The sequence below is a fragment of the Ambystoma mexicanum genome, chromosome 8, assembly GCF_040938575.1.
Source record: "Ambystoma mexicanum isolate Mex_15411 chromosome 8, UKY_AmexF1_1, whole genome shotgun sequence".
Lineage (NCBI taxonomy): Eukaryota > Metazoa > Chordata > Amphibia > Caudata > Ambystomatidae > Ambystoma > Ambystoma mexicanum.
In genome coordinates this window covers 1,614,298,217-1,614,318,791 of record NC_090929.1, presented here as the reverse complement: position 1 = coordinate 1,614,318,791, position 20,575 = coordinate 1,614,298,217, and the positions used below count along the sequence as shown (strand labels likewise).

At 50.6% G+C, this 20,575-nt stretch overlaps 1 protein-coding gene across 1 annotated transcript in view; it reads right to left on the bottom strand.

Moving 5' to 3' along the window:
• TDRD1 (tudor domain containing 1) overlaps window positions 1–20,575 on the bottom strand; it is a 2,044,642-nt gene that overhangs the window by 1,924,241 nt on the left and 99,826 nt on the right. The window contains exon 3 of the mRNA XM_069611868.1: window positions 14,961–15,016. Coding sequence (XP_069467969.1) covers window positions 14,961–15,016 — 56 coding nt within the window. The remainder of the gene's footprint in view (window positions 1–14,960; window positions 15,017–20,575) is intronic.

Below are 20,575 nucleotides of genomic sequence, written 5' to 3'. Positions count from 1 at the left end.
AGGCCGGATAGCCAGGCACCAGTCCACCCGGACCGCAATTTAAAGGAGCGTACCTTTTATTCGTCGGGCAGCACCACGGCTGGTTTCATCCCTGGTAGTGCAGTAACTCGAACCTTCCCCCACAACGAGAGCCTCTCTTCCTCTGCTGGATCACCCGAACTGCAGGAACTACCAGGAACAACCGCCACCGCAGGAGCCACTTCTTCATTTAAAGGTACATTGTTCCGCTGGGCCGCCCTTTCTTTGCGGTAGCACTAAAGGTGTTTTAAATCCTTTACCTACCTGTTGGGTCGGCCGCCCCTCTCTCTTAACATTGTCTTTTCAACTTGTGCAACCACCTTTTCAAATTTGTTAACCAAAGACTCGACTGCAGCTACAAGAACATTTTTCTCCTGAGCCCTTGCCCTGTACCACTGACTCTGGCACAGGCCTACTGACTCTGGCTACATTTGTTAGAACTGCCTTCTTTAGATTGATTCTCACTGAGATTTATTTCTTACAACCACCCCGTCCTTCCCTTTTCTAATCATTGTGAAGTGCCATTTTGCTCAGTTTTCATTTTAAGTATTGCCTATACTGATGCACTGTCTTGCTGAACTGGTTCACAAACTGCAGTGTTGCTAGGGTGTATAAAAACCTATTTCTAGATAACTTGTGCTTTCCCTCCCTTGTGAGGAATTGTTTGAGGATCCCTTGTGTGTAGTCACTGTGCCGTTTTGCTCAGTTTTCCCTCTGGTTCACTTGGTCTACAATTTAACTTGGGAGTGTGTATATTTTTCCTTGCCTTAATTTAACTTGCTTGATGACTGTGATACATGTGTTTTATTAGAAGTGTATAAAATAAATATATATATATATATACTTTTAAATACAAAGCTTTGGTCAGTGTTTCTTTGTGCCATAGTGCTGTAGGCCTAATGTGTAAACCCTGAATACTGCTCATCTCCCTCTTGAGATAAGTCTGACTGCTCAGCCACAGATACCAACTAAATCTTTGTGGTACAGACTGATACCAAAGGGGATTTATTGCGCTCACCTGTAGTCCTAATCTTGTGTAGTGCTCCCTAAGGGAACTGCACAGGATTCCGCCTAACAGATTCAAACAAAACAAGATTCAAACAATTACAGGTCACGGTACCTGATCAGGGCCCAGGAGGGCAGAAGATTTCTAGTGCAGCACTGCTCTCACCCGCTCTGCCAAGTGTAAATGGCGGGCGCGGTAGTCAGCGTGCACACTACCACCCTTTTGGCTTTCTGCATGCATGGGCAATTACAACTGAGTGTAGCCCCTGGGTGGAGAGGAGCAATAAGCAAATAGGTTATTAAGAACCGCCTGTCCGAAAGCCGCGTCTCATCTAGAGACGGCTTCCAAACAGTAATGCATGCAGAAAGCCAAAGGGATGGCCCAGGTGCATGTTAGCCGGAAGTGGCTTATGCTGCCCCTCATATGCTTCCTTGATGGCAGAGACCATGCATCATGCTATAGAGGCCTTGGATGCTGGATACCTGAGCCTTGATCCGCCGAAGGTAAAAAACAGTGAGTCCGAATTGCGGAAGCCCTTGGTCCTGTCAAGAAGAATTTTAGCGCACGTCTGACATCGAGGCAGTAAATAACCTTCTGCGCAACGTCCTTTGGTTCGGCAAAGAACGTAGGCAGCACAGTTTCCTCGTTTAGATGTAAAGCGGAAGGTACCTTAGATAGGAACGCTGGGTGTGTCCGCAGGACTACCTTATCCATGTGAAAAATAGTATAGGGCTCTGAGGCGACTAGCGCCTGGATTTCACAGACCCTGTGAGGCCAACTAGCAAGGCCGTCTTAATGGTGACTAGCCTGATGTCCGCGGACGCCATTGGCTCAAATGGTTTGTGTGCCAGGGCGCCCAACACTATGTTGAGGTCCCACACCGGGTGTGGCCTCTTGATGGGCGGGTAGCGTCTGGCGAGACCTGTCAAATGCTTCCTGACAATCGGGTTGGCAGAGGAAAAGACCTCTTCCTCTGAATTTCTGTAGGCCACAATAGTTGCCAAATAAGAGCGGCAAGTGTCCGCCAGAGTGAGCAAGGTGGGCAGAGAAGGAGAGCACGTCATCCAGCGTACATGCAAGGGGGTTGTTCTCCTTAGAGGCTGCCCAGTGACAGAACCTGGTCCACTTACTCTCGTACTGGGTCCTGGTAGCCTTGCTCCTTGCACCCTGTATGATATCTAGATTAGCCTGTGAGAGGCTGAGGTGACCTGATCAGGACCCACGCTGTGAGGACCAACTTCTGTGGTGCAGGGTGGATGACCTTGCCCCCCTTTTGCGCCAGTCAGAAGGTGAACGGGGGCCTGTCAGAGAGGCTGAGCAGCTCCGAGAACCATGGCCTGGCTGGCCACCATGGAGCAATCTAAATGATGCTGACGTGGTAAGAATCCTTTATCTTGCATATCACCCTGTTGATCAGCGGTGTGGGTGGGAAGGCGTATGCTGTCATGCTTTCCACTGAATCTGAAAAACGTCACCCAGGGAGCCGAGGACCTGTCCCTGCCAGGACGCAAACTGTTGGCACTTCTTGTTGTCCCAGGAGGGAAAGAGGTCCACCTGTGGATGCCCCCCCATCTGCTGAAGATCTCCAGCAGTACCTGGTGGTTCAATTGCCACTCGTAATGGTCTACTCCCAGTCTGCCGAGTCTGTCCGCCTCAAAGTTGGATTCCACCGAAAGGTCGACGACCCTGAGGTAGATGTTGTTCTCCAGGGTCCGTTCCCACATGCTGACCGCTAGTCTACACAATGTAGGGGATCTGGTACCTCCCTGCATGTGGGCATAGAACATGCTGGTGGAGTTGTCTGTGTCTTGCCCCCAATAACCGGAAGGAAGGCCCTGAGCGCTAGCCAGATAGCCTTTAGTTCCAGCCAATTAATGTGGTCCTCCGGCTCCTGCCTGGTCCAGACTCCGTGGATGCTGTGATTGTCCAGAGTGGCCCCCCAGCCCTCCAGAATGGAGCCCGTAGTGATGGTGACATGCGGGGTCGGCTGCCGGAAGGGCTTGTCCATCCGCTGGTTGCAGTCTCTCGACCACCATGTGAGGTTCGGGTGAAGAGATGGAGGAACGTTGATCCTCTCCACCTGAGAGCCCCGCTCCTGGTTCCAGTGGTATCCTCCTCATCCCGAGTCTTGTGTTGGGGACGGCCAATAGGAACGCTGCCATGAGACCCAGTATGTATTGGTCCCCCCAGGCCGATGTCACTTCTCTGCTGAGTAGTGGCTCTCCTGATGGCAATGATCTTGTCCTCCTACGGGAACACTCTTGGATTCCGTGTCCCAGATGAGCCCCAGAAAAGTCAGTCTATGCGAAGGCTGCAGCTGTGACTTCTTGAGATGGAGCGAAAAGCCCAGATCAGGGAATGTGTCCATAAGAGCGTGGTAATTGTGGTGCACCGCTTCCGGAGAGGTCACCATGACGAGCCAGTCATCAAGGTACGGGTAAATGTGGTGGCCCTGGGCCCTGAGGAGGGCCCCTACTGTATTCATCAGTCTGGTAAAGACCCTGGGAGCAGAGTTGAGGCCGAAGGGAAGCACATTGTATTGGAAATGGCAGCCCATGATTCTGAATCGCAGAAAAGAAAGAAGAGGCTGCCAAATCGGGCCGTGTAGGTACGCGTGCTTCAGATCCAGGGAGCACATCCAGTCTCCCTTGCACAATATATCCGCTATGATGTAACCATCTTGAATTTTTGTAGGGGTAGGGAGAGGTTTAGGGTGGATAGGTCCAACCCAACTCAGGCTAAAATCCTGGAGTAGAAGCCCAACCTCGCTGGGAGGCTGGGACTTCCTCCACTACCTGGCTCTCGAATAGCAACCGGATCTCTGTCAAAAGAGTTGCTGCCCCAACCTGTGGGAGAGGAGGGGAGGGGATGGGATGGGGGAGGAGGAGCGGGAGGGATGGGTAGGCGGTACCCCGTGGAGACTACGGGGAGGATCCAGGGGTCCGCGAAATTCTGACGGCAGAAGTGTGCGTGGTGACAAGCCTGCCACCCACTGGAGACATGTGGACCCAGAGAGGCGTGTCTTGCCTTCTTTCCCTCTGAGGCTATTGCGGAGGAGGGGGACCGGAGGAGGGGGACTGGAAACAGCCATTACACCCCCCCCCTATTTGTTGGTTGTGCCGATGTTGGGTCAGCTAAAGGTCTGGCTGCCTGGACCTCCTTTCCTGTAAGCCGTGGAACCCTACTCATGTAGGCCCCTTGTCCGAGCGCTGCTGTGACTGGTTGTATGTTTTGGGTGTTGCCTTTGTGAGGATGGATAAAGACTTCACCGTTTGCAAGCTGTTTTTCTTTTCATCCAGCTCCTCGTACGTGGAGGAGTGAAAGATGGCACCCCACTCACCCCACCCCAGATGTCACCCCAGGTTCAAAATGCAGTCCGGCACATCCGGAAAGAACTTAGTAGCATGGAGCCAGGCCGTTCTCATGTCTGTGGCAAAGCAAATGGCCCGGCCAGAGGTGTCTAGGAGGTCCACGGTGGACTTGATGTCTTGCGCCACCATTTTGGCCTATGCCAGTCCCGCCTTGAATTTTGATTGGCTCTGCGCCAGAAGCTCTGGGAGGAAGTCTGCCATTTCCCGCCAAAGCCTCTGGTTAACGGCAGCCAGCATGGCCTGACGAAGATGCAGTGAAGTGTTGGAATAAAGCTTGTTCCCGTACGCCTCCAAGATCTTTTCCTCCTTGCCTAGCGGTGCCGCTGACTAGGAGGCAGAGGACGACTGCGGCTTGTGGCTGAGGATGGGCCGACAGCAAGAGTGTAACCCCCTCCATTTGCCTGTACGTGGCGTCCAGGTGTCGATTGACCGGTTGGACAGAGTGGGGCTTGAGCCCACCCCTTTTTTGCCAGGGTGACAACATCCTTCTGCATCAGGATCCCTGTTCTAGCCGCGGGGCATAGCGTGAGGACCTCGGCGAGCAACCCCTCTGCTGGTTGCTCGACCTCGGGTTGAGGAAGGCCCAAGTACTCTGCCAGCCGTGCAAGACATTTGTGGAAGGCCTTGGCGGACAATGGTGTGTCCGGGTCCTCTTCCTCGTCCGTGTCCACCTGGCAGTCTGGTTGGTCTGGCACAGATGGAGGGGCGCTGGGAGCTGACGGCTGGGGGTGTGGGGACGGTGGCTGCAGCGGAGGCTGGTACGGAACCGCCTGCGCGATCGACTGTAGGGCCAGAACGGGCAGCAGGGTTTGCACGGGGGCTTGTGGCGCTGGAGCCAATGGAAGGAGCACGTCCCTTATGGCATCCCCGAGAAGGATTTCCATTCGAGGAGACCACTTGAGCCCGAGGAACCTTTCAAAGAACCGGTCCTCACAGACCAGAGGGGTGGTAGGTGATATAGACGGGGTATAGGGCGCCTATTGGAGCCGTTGCATGCCCAGACCATATGGACGCAGCGGGAACCTGCCCTACGCAAATGAAGGATAGGCTTTAGGCCACACTCGTTCCTCCACCTGCTCCCTTCCATGGTGCGGTATCGGGCAGGTGCCCACATAGTCTGGCGTGTCAGCCATCTTGTCAAGCTGCCCGTGTTGCATGGCTCACTGGGCCCAGCCTCGTTCAGAACTCTCGAGTGTGGATCATGAGGCCTACCCTGCACCTCAGGTCGATACCTGGTAGGCGTTTTGCCGCCGGCGGAGTTGCCGGTAGTGCCGCATATAGGCGACCCTCAGACATGTTGCCTGTACAAGGGCGTGGCCCCTTGGGTGAAGCCCCGGTAATAGAACAGTCCAGTCCCTCAACACTGTCACCGGGAGGATCAACTGACCCCTCAGCCTGTCGGCCGGTAGTTGGATTAGCCTTGGTTTTCGTGCTGGTATGAGAACCCAAGAGGTTCCTCCAGCTCGGTGAGTCCTTCGGAAGGAGTCTCCCTTGCGGGGTGTGCTGGAAAAGAGCGGCCCTACCTTTGACCTGGATCGATGTTTGACGAAGTCCTTCAGGTCTTCTGAAGGCACCCTCTGGAAGAACTCCCTCCACCTGGCTAGTCTGTTCTTCAGAGACCTCGAGGAAAGCGCGTTGCACGTGGTACAAGCTTGCCAACGGTGGTCAGGGCCAAGGCAACAAAGGCAGAGGGCATGAAGGTCTGAAATAGGAAAGAGCCCTTCACAGGATGGACACCTGCTGAACCCTGTTGAAGTCGACATGCGCAGGGGAGGAGTTTGACGCCTGAGGACCGAGTACCTGAATGAAAAAAAGACAAAAAGACAGATGAAGTATCCACGCGTGGAATTACATGGCCAAAGCCAAACCCAGGAGTGCTGGTGAATTCGGCCTGTTCCCGAAGCGGAAAAGGGGACTGGGGTATGGCCCGGAGGGCAGAGTTAGGGCAGCGCATGCTCCCAGGGCTGTACCCATGCACGCCTCTAAATTTAAAGGGGGTAGAAGGGTTTTTCTGGTGCAAAAGGTTCCGTCTCCCGTCCCTACAAAGGGACGCCCCATGCAGTATGGAGGAAAGGGGACGGGACGTAAGAGTATGTAATTGTATCAAGCCATGGGGCTGCAAAACTAGAAAGGAATGTGAATGGACGGGCAGGGCTGTGCCCGTCCCAAATGACAAACTCCTAGAAGCTCGGGTAAAGGTCTTGAGCTGCCAAAGGCCCGGCCTAGATTTAGAGCATTAACACCCCAAAGAATAATGGCCTTCCCATTTGAACTGGCGGAACCCCATCAAACAGAATACCTATAACCATCAAATTTTGTCTGATTAGTGTGGTCCTCAAGCGGCCCAGGAGAAGTTCCAGGAAGGGGCAGCTGATAAGGGGAGAGCCAAGAGTGAAGCACCCGTTGATTTGTAATACGAGGAGCAAGAGGTGATGCCAACACAGTTAGTCCCACGATGGGGGTATGGGGGTATGGCGAAGCCGTCTGCATGTCTGGTATCAAGAGAAGTACTTGATTATTCTCGAGGGCCAATTTTCTCTTGGAGGTATCCACTGAGCTCATGTTAACGACCAGGTGAACATCATGTGACAAGGCCCATGGATGGAGTAACATTCTAGGAGTTCTGCCAATCAGGTAGCGGAAACCCAAGGTGATGGAGAAGGGGACCACATGTTCGAGGGCAGGGGTAGATTAAAATGTGGCCAATCGGTCGAGGGAATATAGGGGACTGGTAGTATGTATATAGGTGGTAGACAATGAGGTTGGGGATGAACACTGGATACTGTGTGCATCAGTGGCAATGTCTTTCCTTTTAACGCCATGTTTGCTTTGAACTGAAAGCTCTGTGTCAGTTTGGTTCTACAGGACCTTCTGTCGCCTTTCTCCTTTTTGCATACAAAATAAACTTGTTTTCCTTGCAAAGAGATGCACCAAGCCTTTTTCTTTAGAGAATTTTTTCTTGTCTGGAGGTCCTGCCTGAGAAAGGTTTGGTTATTATCTTACTTCATTCACCAATGGTAAAGTTGTTCGTGATTAAGTTATTTGCGGGTAAACTATCTCCACATCAACAGGTTTTTCAATAATATTCAGCTATCAGTCATAACACTGTTTTATGGTAACAATATCACCAGAAAAACATGTAAATTGTTTTATTTAACTAAAAGAAAAATATTCTGAGTTCTGGATTTTTTTCCTTTAACAGTATTTTTACAGCAAACATTTTAACAATACAATTATGTGCATTTTGTATTTAAATCTGGGCGGTTTCCGTTTAAATTGTTTTGAACTAAACTAGTTATATGACACGAGAAACCTAAAATATTGGCTCCTGGAACGATATTAGCTTTTTTCACCTTGATTTGGCTATTGAATAAGTAATATACAAAAGAAAATTAATTCTTACTTTCCTTTCACAAACAATTTCTCAATTTGGAAAGAATTCCAAAAGAAGAACATTATCTTTCTTTCTACACTGGTAATAAGATACTGCAATCAAAGATGATCACGAACAATCTCTGAATCCAGGTGCTTTAGTGACCCCGCCCCCCACCCCAATGACTTGTGTGGCTTTCTTTAAAACAAACAAAAGGAGTCCTAGAAATGGTCACCCCCAGCCCAAGGGTATTACAATTGGCTTTATGAAGGTCTGACATATGGATGCACATGTTAAAGCCAACTCCTCTTCAGCAGTTCTGGCATGACCAATATATAAAAGATTATTTTCAAGCAAATGTGCTGTAGACGCTTTAATTAAATTAAGAGGACATGCAAAGTTTTGGTTTTTTCTCTTTGGAAAAAACGTATCCGATTATTCTCCAAATGGACGAGAAGGGTTGGTGATGCACAGATAGGGCTAGGCACTGCCCTACACAAGCAGCGTATCTTGCACATTTACTCTTTAAAAACAGGCACATTTTCCCAACAATAAAATCAGTTAGTAATATACTAAACAAAAAAACAGAAACATGGGAACGTGCCATGCCCCGTTTTCACTCCGATAAGTGGCAGCAGTAGGCAGTGTCAAAGTAAGGAGCTGGAATATTGTTGCAGTCTGATTTCAAGAGGAAGTTTAAGGTAAGCAGGTATCTTATTTGGCATGAGTTGCTGGGTGCAAGATGTACAAATTACAAAAAGAAAATCGGATTTAGAGTACAAATATAATTGTACTCCCAATAAAAATAATCCCAGAGAATAAGGGAATAGAAAAAATGTAAAAAATGTAACACTGAAAGGATCTTTCACAGAGGTTGCCAACCCCGCTTGTCAATGTACATATTCCCAAGAAGAATGAACAAAAAGGGAACTTAAAGATGATCATCATGTCACGGATGGGAATAGTTTCTTACCTGTAACTCCATTTCTCCAGCATTGGTATCTTTCATGGATTCACATGCTTAGAATATTCCCCGTCGTCAGGCTGGGAATCCTCGGTAAGTTATATAGACATTTTCCATAGGAAAAATTCCGAAACTTGTGTCCTATCTACGTCGTTTTGGGCCGCGCACGCCGGCGCCACTAGGACGTAGGGTTATATATAGCTCTGCCCCCGCGGCTCCCTCAGATTTCAGCCCCCAAAGTAGTATGGGGGGGGGGATCTCTGGTTTGCATGCTCAGGGGAGGCCGGCGGGCGCATGTGAATCCATGAAAGATACCAATGCTGGAGAAATGGAGTTACAGGTAAGAAACTATTCCCTTCTCCAGCATTGGATCTTTCAAGGATTCACATGCTTAGCATAGATTTTATAGCAGTATCCCCCAACATTGGAGGCGTGTATGCAAACCAACATCACAACAAGCACAGTGCCCACTTACTATGGCAACACATTACATTATAGCATGTTAACTGTAAAAGACACAACACTTTAAAGCATAGTTGCCTAAGGATGCAACCCCACTTGGGGCTTACCTTATTGGAACAGGTGACGTAGTACTGCCCGCCCCATCTGTGTATCTTCAGCATGTTGCTGTGCGAGACAGTAATGTCTGGTAAACGTATGTGGTACCGACCAGGAAGCCGCCTGGCAGATATCCCCCAGCGGAATTCCGGACCACAAAGCCGTCGACGACGATGTAGATCTCGTCGAATGGGCCCTTGGATGCTTTTCTAGCGGCTTTCCGGCCTTGGAATGACAATAAGAAATGGCCGAAGACACCAATCTGGATAGTCCTTGTTTTGAAATCGCTTTACCCCTAGCCGCAGGACCATAAGCTACGAAGAGTTGTCTCATGTCTCTGAAGCTTTGAGTGCGATGGAGATAAAATTTCAAACCTCTTTTCACGTCCAATGTATGGAGAGTCTTCTCTGCCACTGAAGACGGTGTTGGAAAGAATGTAGGCAACACTATTGCAGCGTGTTTATGGAACATGGAAGGTACTTTAGGTATGAAATGCGGGTTAGTGGCCAGCACGACTATTACTGAAAAACCTCAAATACGGAGGGTCGATCACTAGAGCTTGTATATCCGACAGGCAAAGAAGTAATGGCCACCAGGAAAGCCAATTTACAAGACAAAAATTTTAATGTCGTCGATGACATTGGTTCAAAAGGGGGTTTCATCAGGGCTGCCAGGACCAGGTTCAGACTCCAGATCGGAGGAAACTTCTTCTTGGGAGGAAAGGTTCGAAACAACCCTTTAAGGAAGTGTTTAACTAGGCGGTCACTGAACAGTGGAGTGGAATGTCTCTTCCGAGTAAATCTCAAGATGGCAGCTAGATACACCTTTATGGATGAAACAGATAACCCGTTATTTGCCAGGAGCAACAAGTATGGTAGGAGTTGTTCCGGTGTGATCGCCCGCGGGACCAGACCTGGTTGACCTGCGCACCATATGCAGAACCTTTTCCATTTGTATGTGTATGAAGTGTTCGTGGAAGGTGCCCTTGCAGCTTGCAAAATACGACGGCAATCCGCTGGAATCGCTAACGTGCCAAACTCGTCGAAATCATGAGCCAGGCCGTCAGACTGAGGTTGTCCGGGTCGTGATGCCAAACGGTCGCTTTCTCCTGAGACAGAAGGTTGGGGATCTTCTGGAACCTCATTGGTTCTGCCGCTGAGAGGTGAAGTAGATTGGAGAACCACACTTGTCTGGCCCAATACGGGGCCACCAGGATCACCCGACAAGGATATCTGTGGATCCATTGCAGAGTCCAACGGATGAGAGGGAAAGGGGGGGGGGGCATACAGAAACTTGCCCGTCCACGGGAAGGAGAATGCGTCCCCTAGCGAGTCTTGTTGTGGCCATCTGCTCGCGTATTGGGAGCATTTCTTGTTGTCTCCCGTCGCAAAGAGATCGAGGGCCGGATGACCCCATTCCGCGAAGACACGGTGCAGTTGCTTATCGTTCAGTTCCCATTCGTGTAGACAATTCATCTCTCTGCTGAGAGCGTCTGCTTGCACATTTTTTACTCCTGGTAAGTGGAACGCCAGCAGATGTATGTCGTTTTGTAGGGCCCAATGCCAGATCTCCTGGGCTTCCGTCGACGGGCTCCTGGAGCGAGTTCCTCCCTGCTTCCGTAGATAAAACATGGTTGTCGTGTTGTCTGTCATGATTCTCACCACTGAGCCCTTTATCTGTGGCAGAAAGGATTTTAGGGCCCAACGCACCGCCCTCAACTCTAGCAGGTTGATGTGGAGGGAGGACTCTTCCGATGACCAACGACCCTGAACCTGTAGGGAGTCCAGATGTCCTCCCCACCCAGTTAGAAAGCATCCGTAACCACTGTCTTCTGGAACGCAGGCTCCAGTAAGGGCATTCCCTTCGTTAGGTGTATGGAGATTCTCCACCATTGAAGCGCCTGCACGAGCTGGCCGTTGGTCAACTTGTCCGACCAGCGTCCTCGACTCTGTGCCCATCGATCCGCCAAGAGTTCCTGAAGAGGCCTCATGAAGAGGCGACAGTTGTCTATTAAGGGTATGCAGGACGACATGGTCCCCAGCAGGGACATGTACCTTCGTACTGACACTCTGGTGTCGACCTCCCATTCCGATGACTTTTGTTGAAGTCTGTGAATCCTTTCGAGGGATGGCTTCACCAGTCCCGACTGTGTGTGGAACTCTGTCCCCAAAAAGACCAAGGTCCTTGAAGGCTTTAACGAGGACTTGTCGAAGTTCACTGCGAAGCCCAAACGTTGCAGGAGGGACACGGTGGCATCTAGGCTTTCTTGTGCCCTTTCTGGAGACAGTCCCCTCACTAGCCAATCGTCCAAATAAGGGTACACATGGTGACCTTCCTTTCTTAACCAGGCTGCTATTGGAGCCAGACATTTGGTGAACGTCCTGGGGGACGATTTTAGGCCGAACGAGAGGACCTCGAACTGATAGTGGGTTCGTCCGACGACGAACCGCAGAAATCTTTTGTGCCGTTGACGCATCGGGATATGTATGTATGCGTACTGAAGGTCTAGCGACGACAAATAATCTCTGGGTTGTATCGATCGGATCACCTCCTGAAGCGTCAGCATTTTGAATTTTAAATTCTTGAGCAGTTTGAGCGCTCGTAGATCCAGAATGGGACGCCATTTTCCATTTGGTTTCTTGACGACAAAGTACCGGGAGTACATTCCCTGTCCTTTTTCTGCCACCGGGACCAGTTCTATAGCCCCTTTCTGCAGCATAAGCGCCACCTCCTGTAGTAGTATTTGAAGGTGGGGCTGTGCCGAGAACACCGGTGGAATGTGTGGTGGCTTGCCCTTGAACTGTACTGAGTGGCCCAGATGAATCGTGTCCAAAACCCATCGGTCTGTTATGCGCTCCCACTCGTCGATGCGCCGAGACACTCGGCTCCCCAGGATGCCCTGAAGCATGTCATTGTTGGTTCTTGGTTTGTTTATCTTTCGTCGACAAAGGGTATGCACCCCGCCATCTGGAGGTTTGGTAATCTCTGCCTCTACGAGAAGATTGGGCCGCACACCTGTAGCCTTGGGACGAGTAGGCGGGTTATGCTGAATCCTCGGTCTCTAGATGACCCAAACCGGGAGTTACCAGAGGCCCCTCTGAAAGGACGAAAGGAACGAAAATTCCTACCAGTCTGGAGGGCTCCGAGTGACCGTGCCGTGTCAGTATCCTCTTTCATGCCGTTCAAGGCCTCATCAACTTTTTCACCGAACAGTTGCTCCCCTTCACACGGCATATCCAAGACTTCATATTGCACCTCCGGTCTGAACGTAGTGCACTTGAGCCAGGCTTGTCTACATAGAACTACGCCATTATCGTTTTGCTTAAAACCGGACTCTGCTAGGTCGACGGCAATGTTTATAGCATGGTTGGAGGCCTCCTCTCCTTCCCACACTAGCAACATTGCAGACTTTCTATGTTCCTCGGGCAAATGCTCCAAGATAGGAGCCAGTCAGTGCCACATTTCCCTGTCATATCTAGACATAATCGCCAAGGAGTTGGCTGCTTTAACTGTAGTCGCGCCGATGGACAGCACCTTCTTGCCAAAAGCGTCCTGTCTCCTGGCCTCGTTGTCTGGAGGGGTTGTGCATTTATGTTGCGACCTGGCCTTTCTAGCTCCCGCCGCCGATACCACCGACTCCGGCGAAGGTTGAGACGTCAGGCACTTAGGAGTCGATTTCGGAGCCTTGAACTTCTTCTCCAAACGACCTTTCACTGCCGGTTCAGAGAACGGGTGCAGCATGGTCTTCAGGCCCTCTTGCCAGACATGATCCAAAATCGGGATGGCAAATATGGATTTCCTTCTCTTGCCCATATGATCAAAAAGAAAACAATCCTTTTTCTCCTCTTCAGGGACTAGGCCAAACTCCGAACACGCCTTACTCATCATAGCATGGAATGCACCCACGTCGTCAGGTGGCGAGGGCTGTGCCGGGCTTCTCGGAGCTTCCATCTGCGCTTCAGAGTCCCAAGTTGGGTCCCTTGAGGGAGATAGTGAGATGTCTGAACCTGATTCTTCACGGTCAGAGTCCTGTAGTAGTTCTTCTTGCAGGGTAGGGCAATCTTCCGGCGCGTGGGGAAATGGCCGTAATCCTGGTCGCCGAGCGAGGAGCCGGGGCCGGCTCGTTGACGAATGGCGTAGACTGTATCCGTGTCGGAGCCCCCGGCTGGGGTATTTGTGTGTCCAAACGCTGTAATAGCTTCTGTAGCGTATTTAGCACCTCCAAGGACAGAACCGCCTGGGGGTTCAGTAATGACGAGGTAGAAGGGATGGAACCCACACCCAAGAGCGACATGGCACTGGTCGGCTGCAGCCCCAAATCAGTTGGGCGCGCGACCGTGTCGCGTTCCTCGTCAGACAACGAGATGGAGAAAGTCGCCTCTGGTTGAAGCAGGGCCTCCGGCAGGACGGGATCGAAAACCTCCGGTTGCCATCCCATCGACGGGACCACCGTTGACGATATGTTTCCTACCGTCGCAGTCTGACATGTGGGAGGAGCCGCCGATGACGCAGGCGTCGACGAGCGGGTCGTCGGCGAAGCCAGTGGCGCAGGTCCTTGAGGTGTTCCCGCCGCTTTTGGGGCCGACTTGCTGGCCGCGGCCTCTCGACTCAAGGTAGACTTATGACGGTCTCCTGAGGAGGATTTAGATGGTTCTTTTCTCTCCTTTTTAAATGAGGAGGAAGAAGACAGCGTCTTGTGTAAAGAGGAGGAGGCCTTCGAATGTTTCTCCGAATGTTTCTCCGAGGGTCGTTTTTCGGCCGACTCCGAGGTTCGTTTTTCGGCAGCACGTGCCTTCTTCGTCGGGGGTTCCGACTTAGTTTTTGAGGCCGTGGAGCCCACCTCTGATGCCGGGTACGCACCCTCTCCGTCATTGAGCCAATCGACCAGGCGTCTTTTTCGATCTTTGAGGGTTTTCTGGGAGAAACCCTGACAGATTTCACAAGTGTCCGCCGTGTGGTGAGGATGAAGGCAGTAAATGCAGTCCATATGACCATCCCCTTCGTACACCTTCTTAAGGCCGCACGTAGCACACGGACGAAACAACGCCTTTCCAGACATTCTCTTGAGAAGAACAAACAGTTCCAGAAGTAGAAAGAACAACATAACCAAATAGCAGATACGCGAGGTAATCCCACCACTTTGGAAAAGAGTTGAAATCTGAGGGAGCCGCGGGGGCGGAGCTATATATACCCCTACGTCCTAGTGGCACCGGCGTGCGCGGCCCAAAACGACGTAGATAGGACACAAAAGTGTCCGAATTTTTCCTATGGAAAATGTCTATATAACTTACCGAGGATTCCCAGCCTGACGACGGGGAATATTCTAAGCATGTGAATCCATGAAAGATCCAATGCTGGAGAAATCTAATTAGGTGTAGCATGAATGAACTGCCACAGACAGGAACACCCTTGCCTCAGCATTCAAATCGCACTTGTCACAATGAAGTGTGTGGCTTTGGGAGCACATCGTCTGACAGGAAGCACAGGTTTGCCAGGCGAGATGTGAGAGGACTTAAATATGTGGTTTAAAGGCTAGTCCTCTTAGCAGCTCCCTCCTCATATGCTACTTTGTCTTGTATGCATTTGTAGGTTTAGGTTAGTTTGAAGTAGGAGAGATCAGCTGCAGAGTAAAACATCAAGTGACAACAAATAACAAATTCCTATACTCACAGCAGTTGCATCGCCTGACGGAAAGCGTCCGCTTCTTGCATTTTCTAATTGTTTTCCTGAAAACAAAAAGGTTTCAGAATACATGAAGCAGAAATCACCTGTTCAGAAACAAATAACTTTATGCAAAAGAAACCGTTCCTTACTTGACGCAATAGTTCCCGATTCATAATCTCTGGCTACCTGCCATAAACCCAGAACAAATTTATTTCCTTCATTTGTTTATTCAAATAAGAATACCTATTTTGACATATAAAGCTGGTCAGAAAGCCAGCATGCTCACACTTCCCACTAGACTAGTCATAGAAGGCACATTCATTCACAAAACTATCAACACCACGAGATCTTAATCTTTTCCCAATCCAAAATAGATTTAGCCGAAGCTGTAAAATGCCATCTAAAGAACTGCATTTCATTTAGAAAAAAAAACGGAAATGTCATACAGCGCATTTTCTTCTACTGGTATACCCGACTAGAAGCCACACTAACTTCCCACAGGATACGTGAAAACACGATGCACCGTTTACAAAATTAACACGAGTGCATACAATGACCGATCATTAACTTTCCTTACAGAGTTTCAGGAAGGTAGCCAGTTTTACAAATCTTTCAAATCTAGCATTCCAGCATTAAGGAGTATTTGCATTCAGAAGAAGACACTTGTATCCATTATACCCACAACGTTCCTGTGGCCGCATCATACAGTACACTATGGCAAGCGTTCAAGGCTTACATAAGGGTGATAAGTATTTGAAGCCCTCAAAATCATATGGCGCCAACTGGCGGCTTGCGAGCTTCATCTCAAAACATTGGAAAAAACACAGTCAGCCCAGATACAGCGATCATGGCTGAGCTACACTCCACATTAGATCAATTGCGGACACATGCGCATAGGGAGGACGCCTCAGCTGTCGACCTGGTACTGGACGCACAGAAGAATTTCGATATGGTCACTTGGGATTGCCATTCTCGAGAAGTGTGGCCTGGGTGACAACAGAACACAACTTATCAAGCGGTTATATACGCATCCACTGACCAAAGTACTGTTGGACTTGCAATTGTCTGGCCCAATATAGTTAGGAAGAGGCAGCCCCCAGTCCCCACTGTTTGCATTGGTGATTGAGCCCATGGAAGACATGGTTCGCAAACGCAACAAGAAGAGGGGGGGGGGGGGATTAGATTGTTGGGTCCCCCAGACATTATTTCGCTATATGCAGACAATGTATTATATATTGGAGATCTCAGAAAAGTTTGGCCCGATAATACAAGATAGAGTTTGGACCCTCCTCAGGCTTCACCATTACTCAAAATCAGAAATATTCCCCTTACGGACCACAAACCATATGGAGCATACCCCCTGAAATGTGTGCCATACTGGTTTGGGCGTCCCACCACCCCTCCAGAGTCTCCAAGCACTTGGACAGCTGGTGTGGGAGACGTGCAACGCAGGAGGTGGCAACGGAACCCGAAAGCATCGAAGCAGGGATAGCGTAGTGTACGGCATGTGGTGGAGGACAGGAAGGAAGGAGAGAGCCGAGAATGGAGGCGGGCAGCAGGGCGAGACCCGCGAGCGCGAAGACGCGGCTTCTCCCCGACGTCTGATGGGGAGGAGGGCCGCGCAAGCAGAACCTGGACCAGCGCGGGTGATCTACAGAGCAAGGCAGGCACGGAAGCTTCGGTGCGGAGTAGAGCCCTTGGGCCCATGCAGAGATCGGCGCAGAGGACAGACCGCTGAAGGAGGGAGGAGGGACAGGGCGCAGCCGAGCCCAGACTGTTGTGCGGGGCGACAGGCCCAGCGGAGAGGCCAGAGTGGAGGTGGTAAGGGAGCCCTCCAGAGGACCGGAGGGAGGGTCCCCCCCTGCTACGGTCTGGGGAAGGAGGTGGCTGCCTCCAGAGCACACACCCAAGGTGCTTTGGCAGTGGGAGGCAGGGGGAAAGACAACATCGGCCTCACTGGAGGAGAAAGGAGTTTTTCAAGCCCCCCGGTGGGAGGAGGAAAGTTACGGGTGGACCAGGGCCCGAGGGTGCATATGAACGGAGACATTTGGACGGCGCCAGGAGGCCCTCCCCGCGCTAAATTTTAAAAAAAAAACCCGGGCTGGGGATCTGACGAGTGCGGTCTTGTGGCTGCCAAGGCCCCCTGGGGGTCCTGTGAATTGAGCAGCCGGCCTGGGGCCACCGCGAGTCGCCACCAGTCTCCCCTGTGTACATGCTGCTTCAGTGAAGGCCGACTAGGTCAGTTGGACACAAGGAGAGACTCTCCCGCACCGAAGTGCGGGGAATGGTTGAAAGAGGGAGAGGGGGCTCAGGAAACCTCAGTGGCCAGAGGAATGGTACATGAGGATACGGCAATCAGAAGAGCATGACAACGAAAACAAAAGGAAGAGGGGGGGGAGCCTTCTCAGGCCTCTGGAGATACATCGGGCACCCTTCAAGCAATGTGGTCGGTGCAGAGCACCAGGGACGGAGCTAGCAGTAATCCGGAAGAGGCCAGGGAGGGCTCACCTCCTGGAGTTATGGAGGGTGTGTCCTCGATGTCCTGACGGGATCTCTTGGAGGAATTCCAAGCGCTGCAGGCAAATTTGACAGACATTCCAAGACCAATTTCAACTTATGCGAGCTGATCTTAACGAGGACCTCAGAGGGATCAGACAAGAGATGAGACAACTAGGTGAAAGAACTGATCTCCTGGAAAAGGGCCTTCAGGAAGTGGATAAGGAAACCACTGAGAATAGCGAAGCTATTGAAAGGCTCGATGTGGCAACACGAAACCTGAGAATACAAGTGGAAGATCTTGAAAACGGATCCCGAAGGGCAAATATAAGGATAAAACTGCTGCCGGAATCGGTGTTGGATAAAAATTTGAAGTTGGTGGTCCAGGAGCTGTTCGCAGAAATATTGAGTGAAGATAATCTGATCAGGATTGAACTGGATAGAGTACATAGAGTGGGGAGGCTGGTTAAAGATCAGGCGGTGAGACCAAGAGATGTTCTTGCGGCTTTTGCCAGGTACGCCCAGAAAGAAGCAGTTCTGCTGGCGGCAAGAAAACAGGAACCCACTGAGTATAAGGGGCAGCAGATTGCGCTGCATCAAGATCTGGCGAGTATTACGATCACAAAGAGGAGGCAAATGAGCCCAGTGCTGAGAGCGTTGAAGGAGATAGGCATTCGGTATAAATGGACTTTGCTGTTTGGAGTGGTTTTTGAATGGGAGGGAAACCAAAAGCGCATTACTTCGGTGAAGGAAGGAGCAGACATCTTGTGCATAGAACTAGAAGGTGATGCCTCAGGTCCCGGCTCCCAGAGCGTGAGCAATCTGCCCAGACTGAGACCATGGGAATGGTCAACGGTTGGGGAGAAAGGCGAAGGGCCCGGCAGGAGAGCGGGCCAAAACGAAAGGAAAACACTGACGGTATGGCGAAGGGAAGGCAAGAGAGCCCCTGATGATATATGGTGGTATGAGGGGTGGTGGGCCTCTAAAAGCAGTAATGAGATTTTTGGGCTTGTTGGGGAGCAACCATTTTGAATCATAATGGGTGGGTTTGCCCGAGTTAGGAGTGGAGGAGAAGCAGGAAGGAAAAGTTCTTCTGGGGGGAGGGTACATAGAAAGGGTGAGGGGAGGGGGCTACAGGGAAAGGGGGGGATGACAGGGCAACTAATCCGGGAAAGCAGGTGAAAATGAGGGATAGGCAGTTGTGACACGGAAGTGAGGTGGTGATCACATAATGTACGAGGGCTGAAAACCCCTCTTAAAAGGAAGAAGTTGGGACAATTCACAAGGAAAGAGGGGCCAAACATCCTGGGACTTCAGGAAACTCATTTATTGTCCAAAGATCCGGGACAGTTGAGATTGCAGGGGTTTGATGGAATCCTGCATGCTACTAGCTGCAGCAAAACGAAGGGAGTGACTCTGGCCCTTACAAATACTGTGGACTTTAGGATTGTGGATGTCATACGAGACAAGGAGGGGAGGTATATAATAGTCAGGGGGAAATTTTAGGACATACATTATACCATAGCAGTGGTGTACGCACCAAATTCGGGTCAGGAGCAGTTCCTACAGCGAGTGTTGGGGGTTTTGGAGGAGAGGGCTTGTGGCCAGGTGATCCCGATGGGTGATCTTAACATTGCATGGCATAGGAAGTGGGATAGGCTTGGGGGCCAGGTAAGAGGAAGGGGGGGGTGGTGATGTCAGCAGCTTTGAAGGATAGGATTGAGAGGATGGGGCTGCGTGATACATGGCGGGAGCTGAGGGGAGAGGAGGAGGGATTCACGTTTCTGTCCGGGGTTCATGGGTCGCAATCCCGAATCGACTACATATGGGTCTCTGTGGGTCTGGTGAGCAAGATTCGGGAGGTGAATACAGGCCCTATAGGAACAGCAGACCATAAGACAGTCTCCATTATTTTGGATTTAGGGCAAAGAGAAAGGCGGGTGTGGGGATGGAAGAATCCTAGAGCCCTGATAAGGGATTTGGTGATTAGGGAAGAAATGGAAGAGAAGATCAAAAGTTTCTTTGCTCTCAATAGGGGGGGAGATCCGAGTGAAGAGGTTAGATGGGACGCATTTAAGGCTACTCTTAGGGGGGAATGAATAGCGCAGCCGCCTTTCAGACAAGGCAACTCAAGGCACTTGAATCACAGAGGCGGAGGTAGAGGCAGCTAGACAACAAATGGGTATGACTCCGTCCAGGCCAGCCATGAGGGACTAAAGGAGGGTGGTGGAGCAAAAAGCCAAGGGGGCTCTGCTCGCAGTGCGCCGGAAATACTACACAAAGGCAGGTAAAGCTGATGCGCTATTAGTGCACTTAGGTTATTACTGCGTTTAAAATGGGGGCAGGGGAAAGGGTGACACGTTTAGAAGACCCACAAGAAACACTTGCAGAGTACTATGATTCACTCTACGCTTCGCAGAACCCCCGAGCTAACCTACAGGAGGTTTTTGGGGAAGGTGCAGTTAGGGAGAATAGGGGAGGAAATTCACAAGTCCCTGAATCAGGAGATTACAGAGGAAGAAGTAGGGAAAGTGATTGGGGGAATGCAGGCTAATAAAGCCCCAGGCCCAGACGGGTATACGGGAGCTTTTTAAAAAACATTCAACACACTGCTGATCCCGCAACCTGACTTCACTCTTCAACACATTTAGGAGGACAGGCAGAAAAACTCCATGGAAGAGGCTAAACTGACTCTCATTCTCAAGCATAATAAGAATCCAGAGGAAATAATGTCATATAGGCCTATCGCATTGATAAACGCTGACGCTAAGATTTTTACAAAGGTTTTGCCGAATAGGCTCGAGAACTGTCTACCAGATTTGATACACCCGGATAAGGCGGGCTTCGTTAAGGGCAGGCAAACGGCAGACAATATAAGGCGAGTCGCCCACTTATTAGAAAAGGCGCAGAAAACTAGCACTCCCTCGGTCCTTCTTGCTTTGGATGCAGAAAAGGCATTTGACCGCGTGGAGAGGTCCTTTCTGTTTGGGGTGCTGCGGCAGATGGGATTTGGAGAGGAATTCTTAACGATGGTGCAAGCCAATTATCAGGCCCCATCCATAAGGATAGCAGTAAATGGAGTGATGTCCAGAATTGTTGGTTTGCATAGGGGTACGAAACAAGGT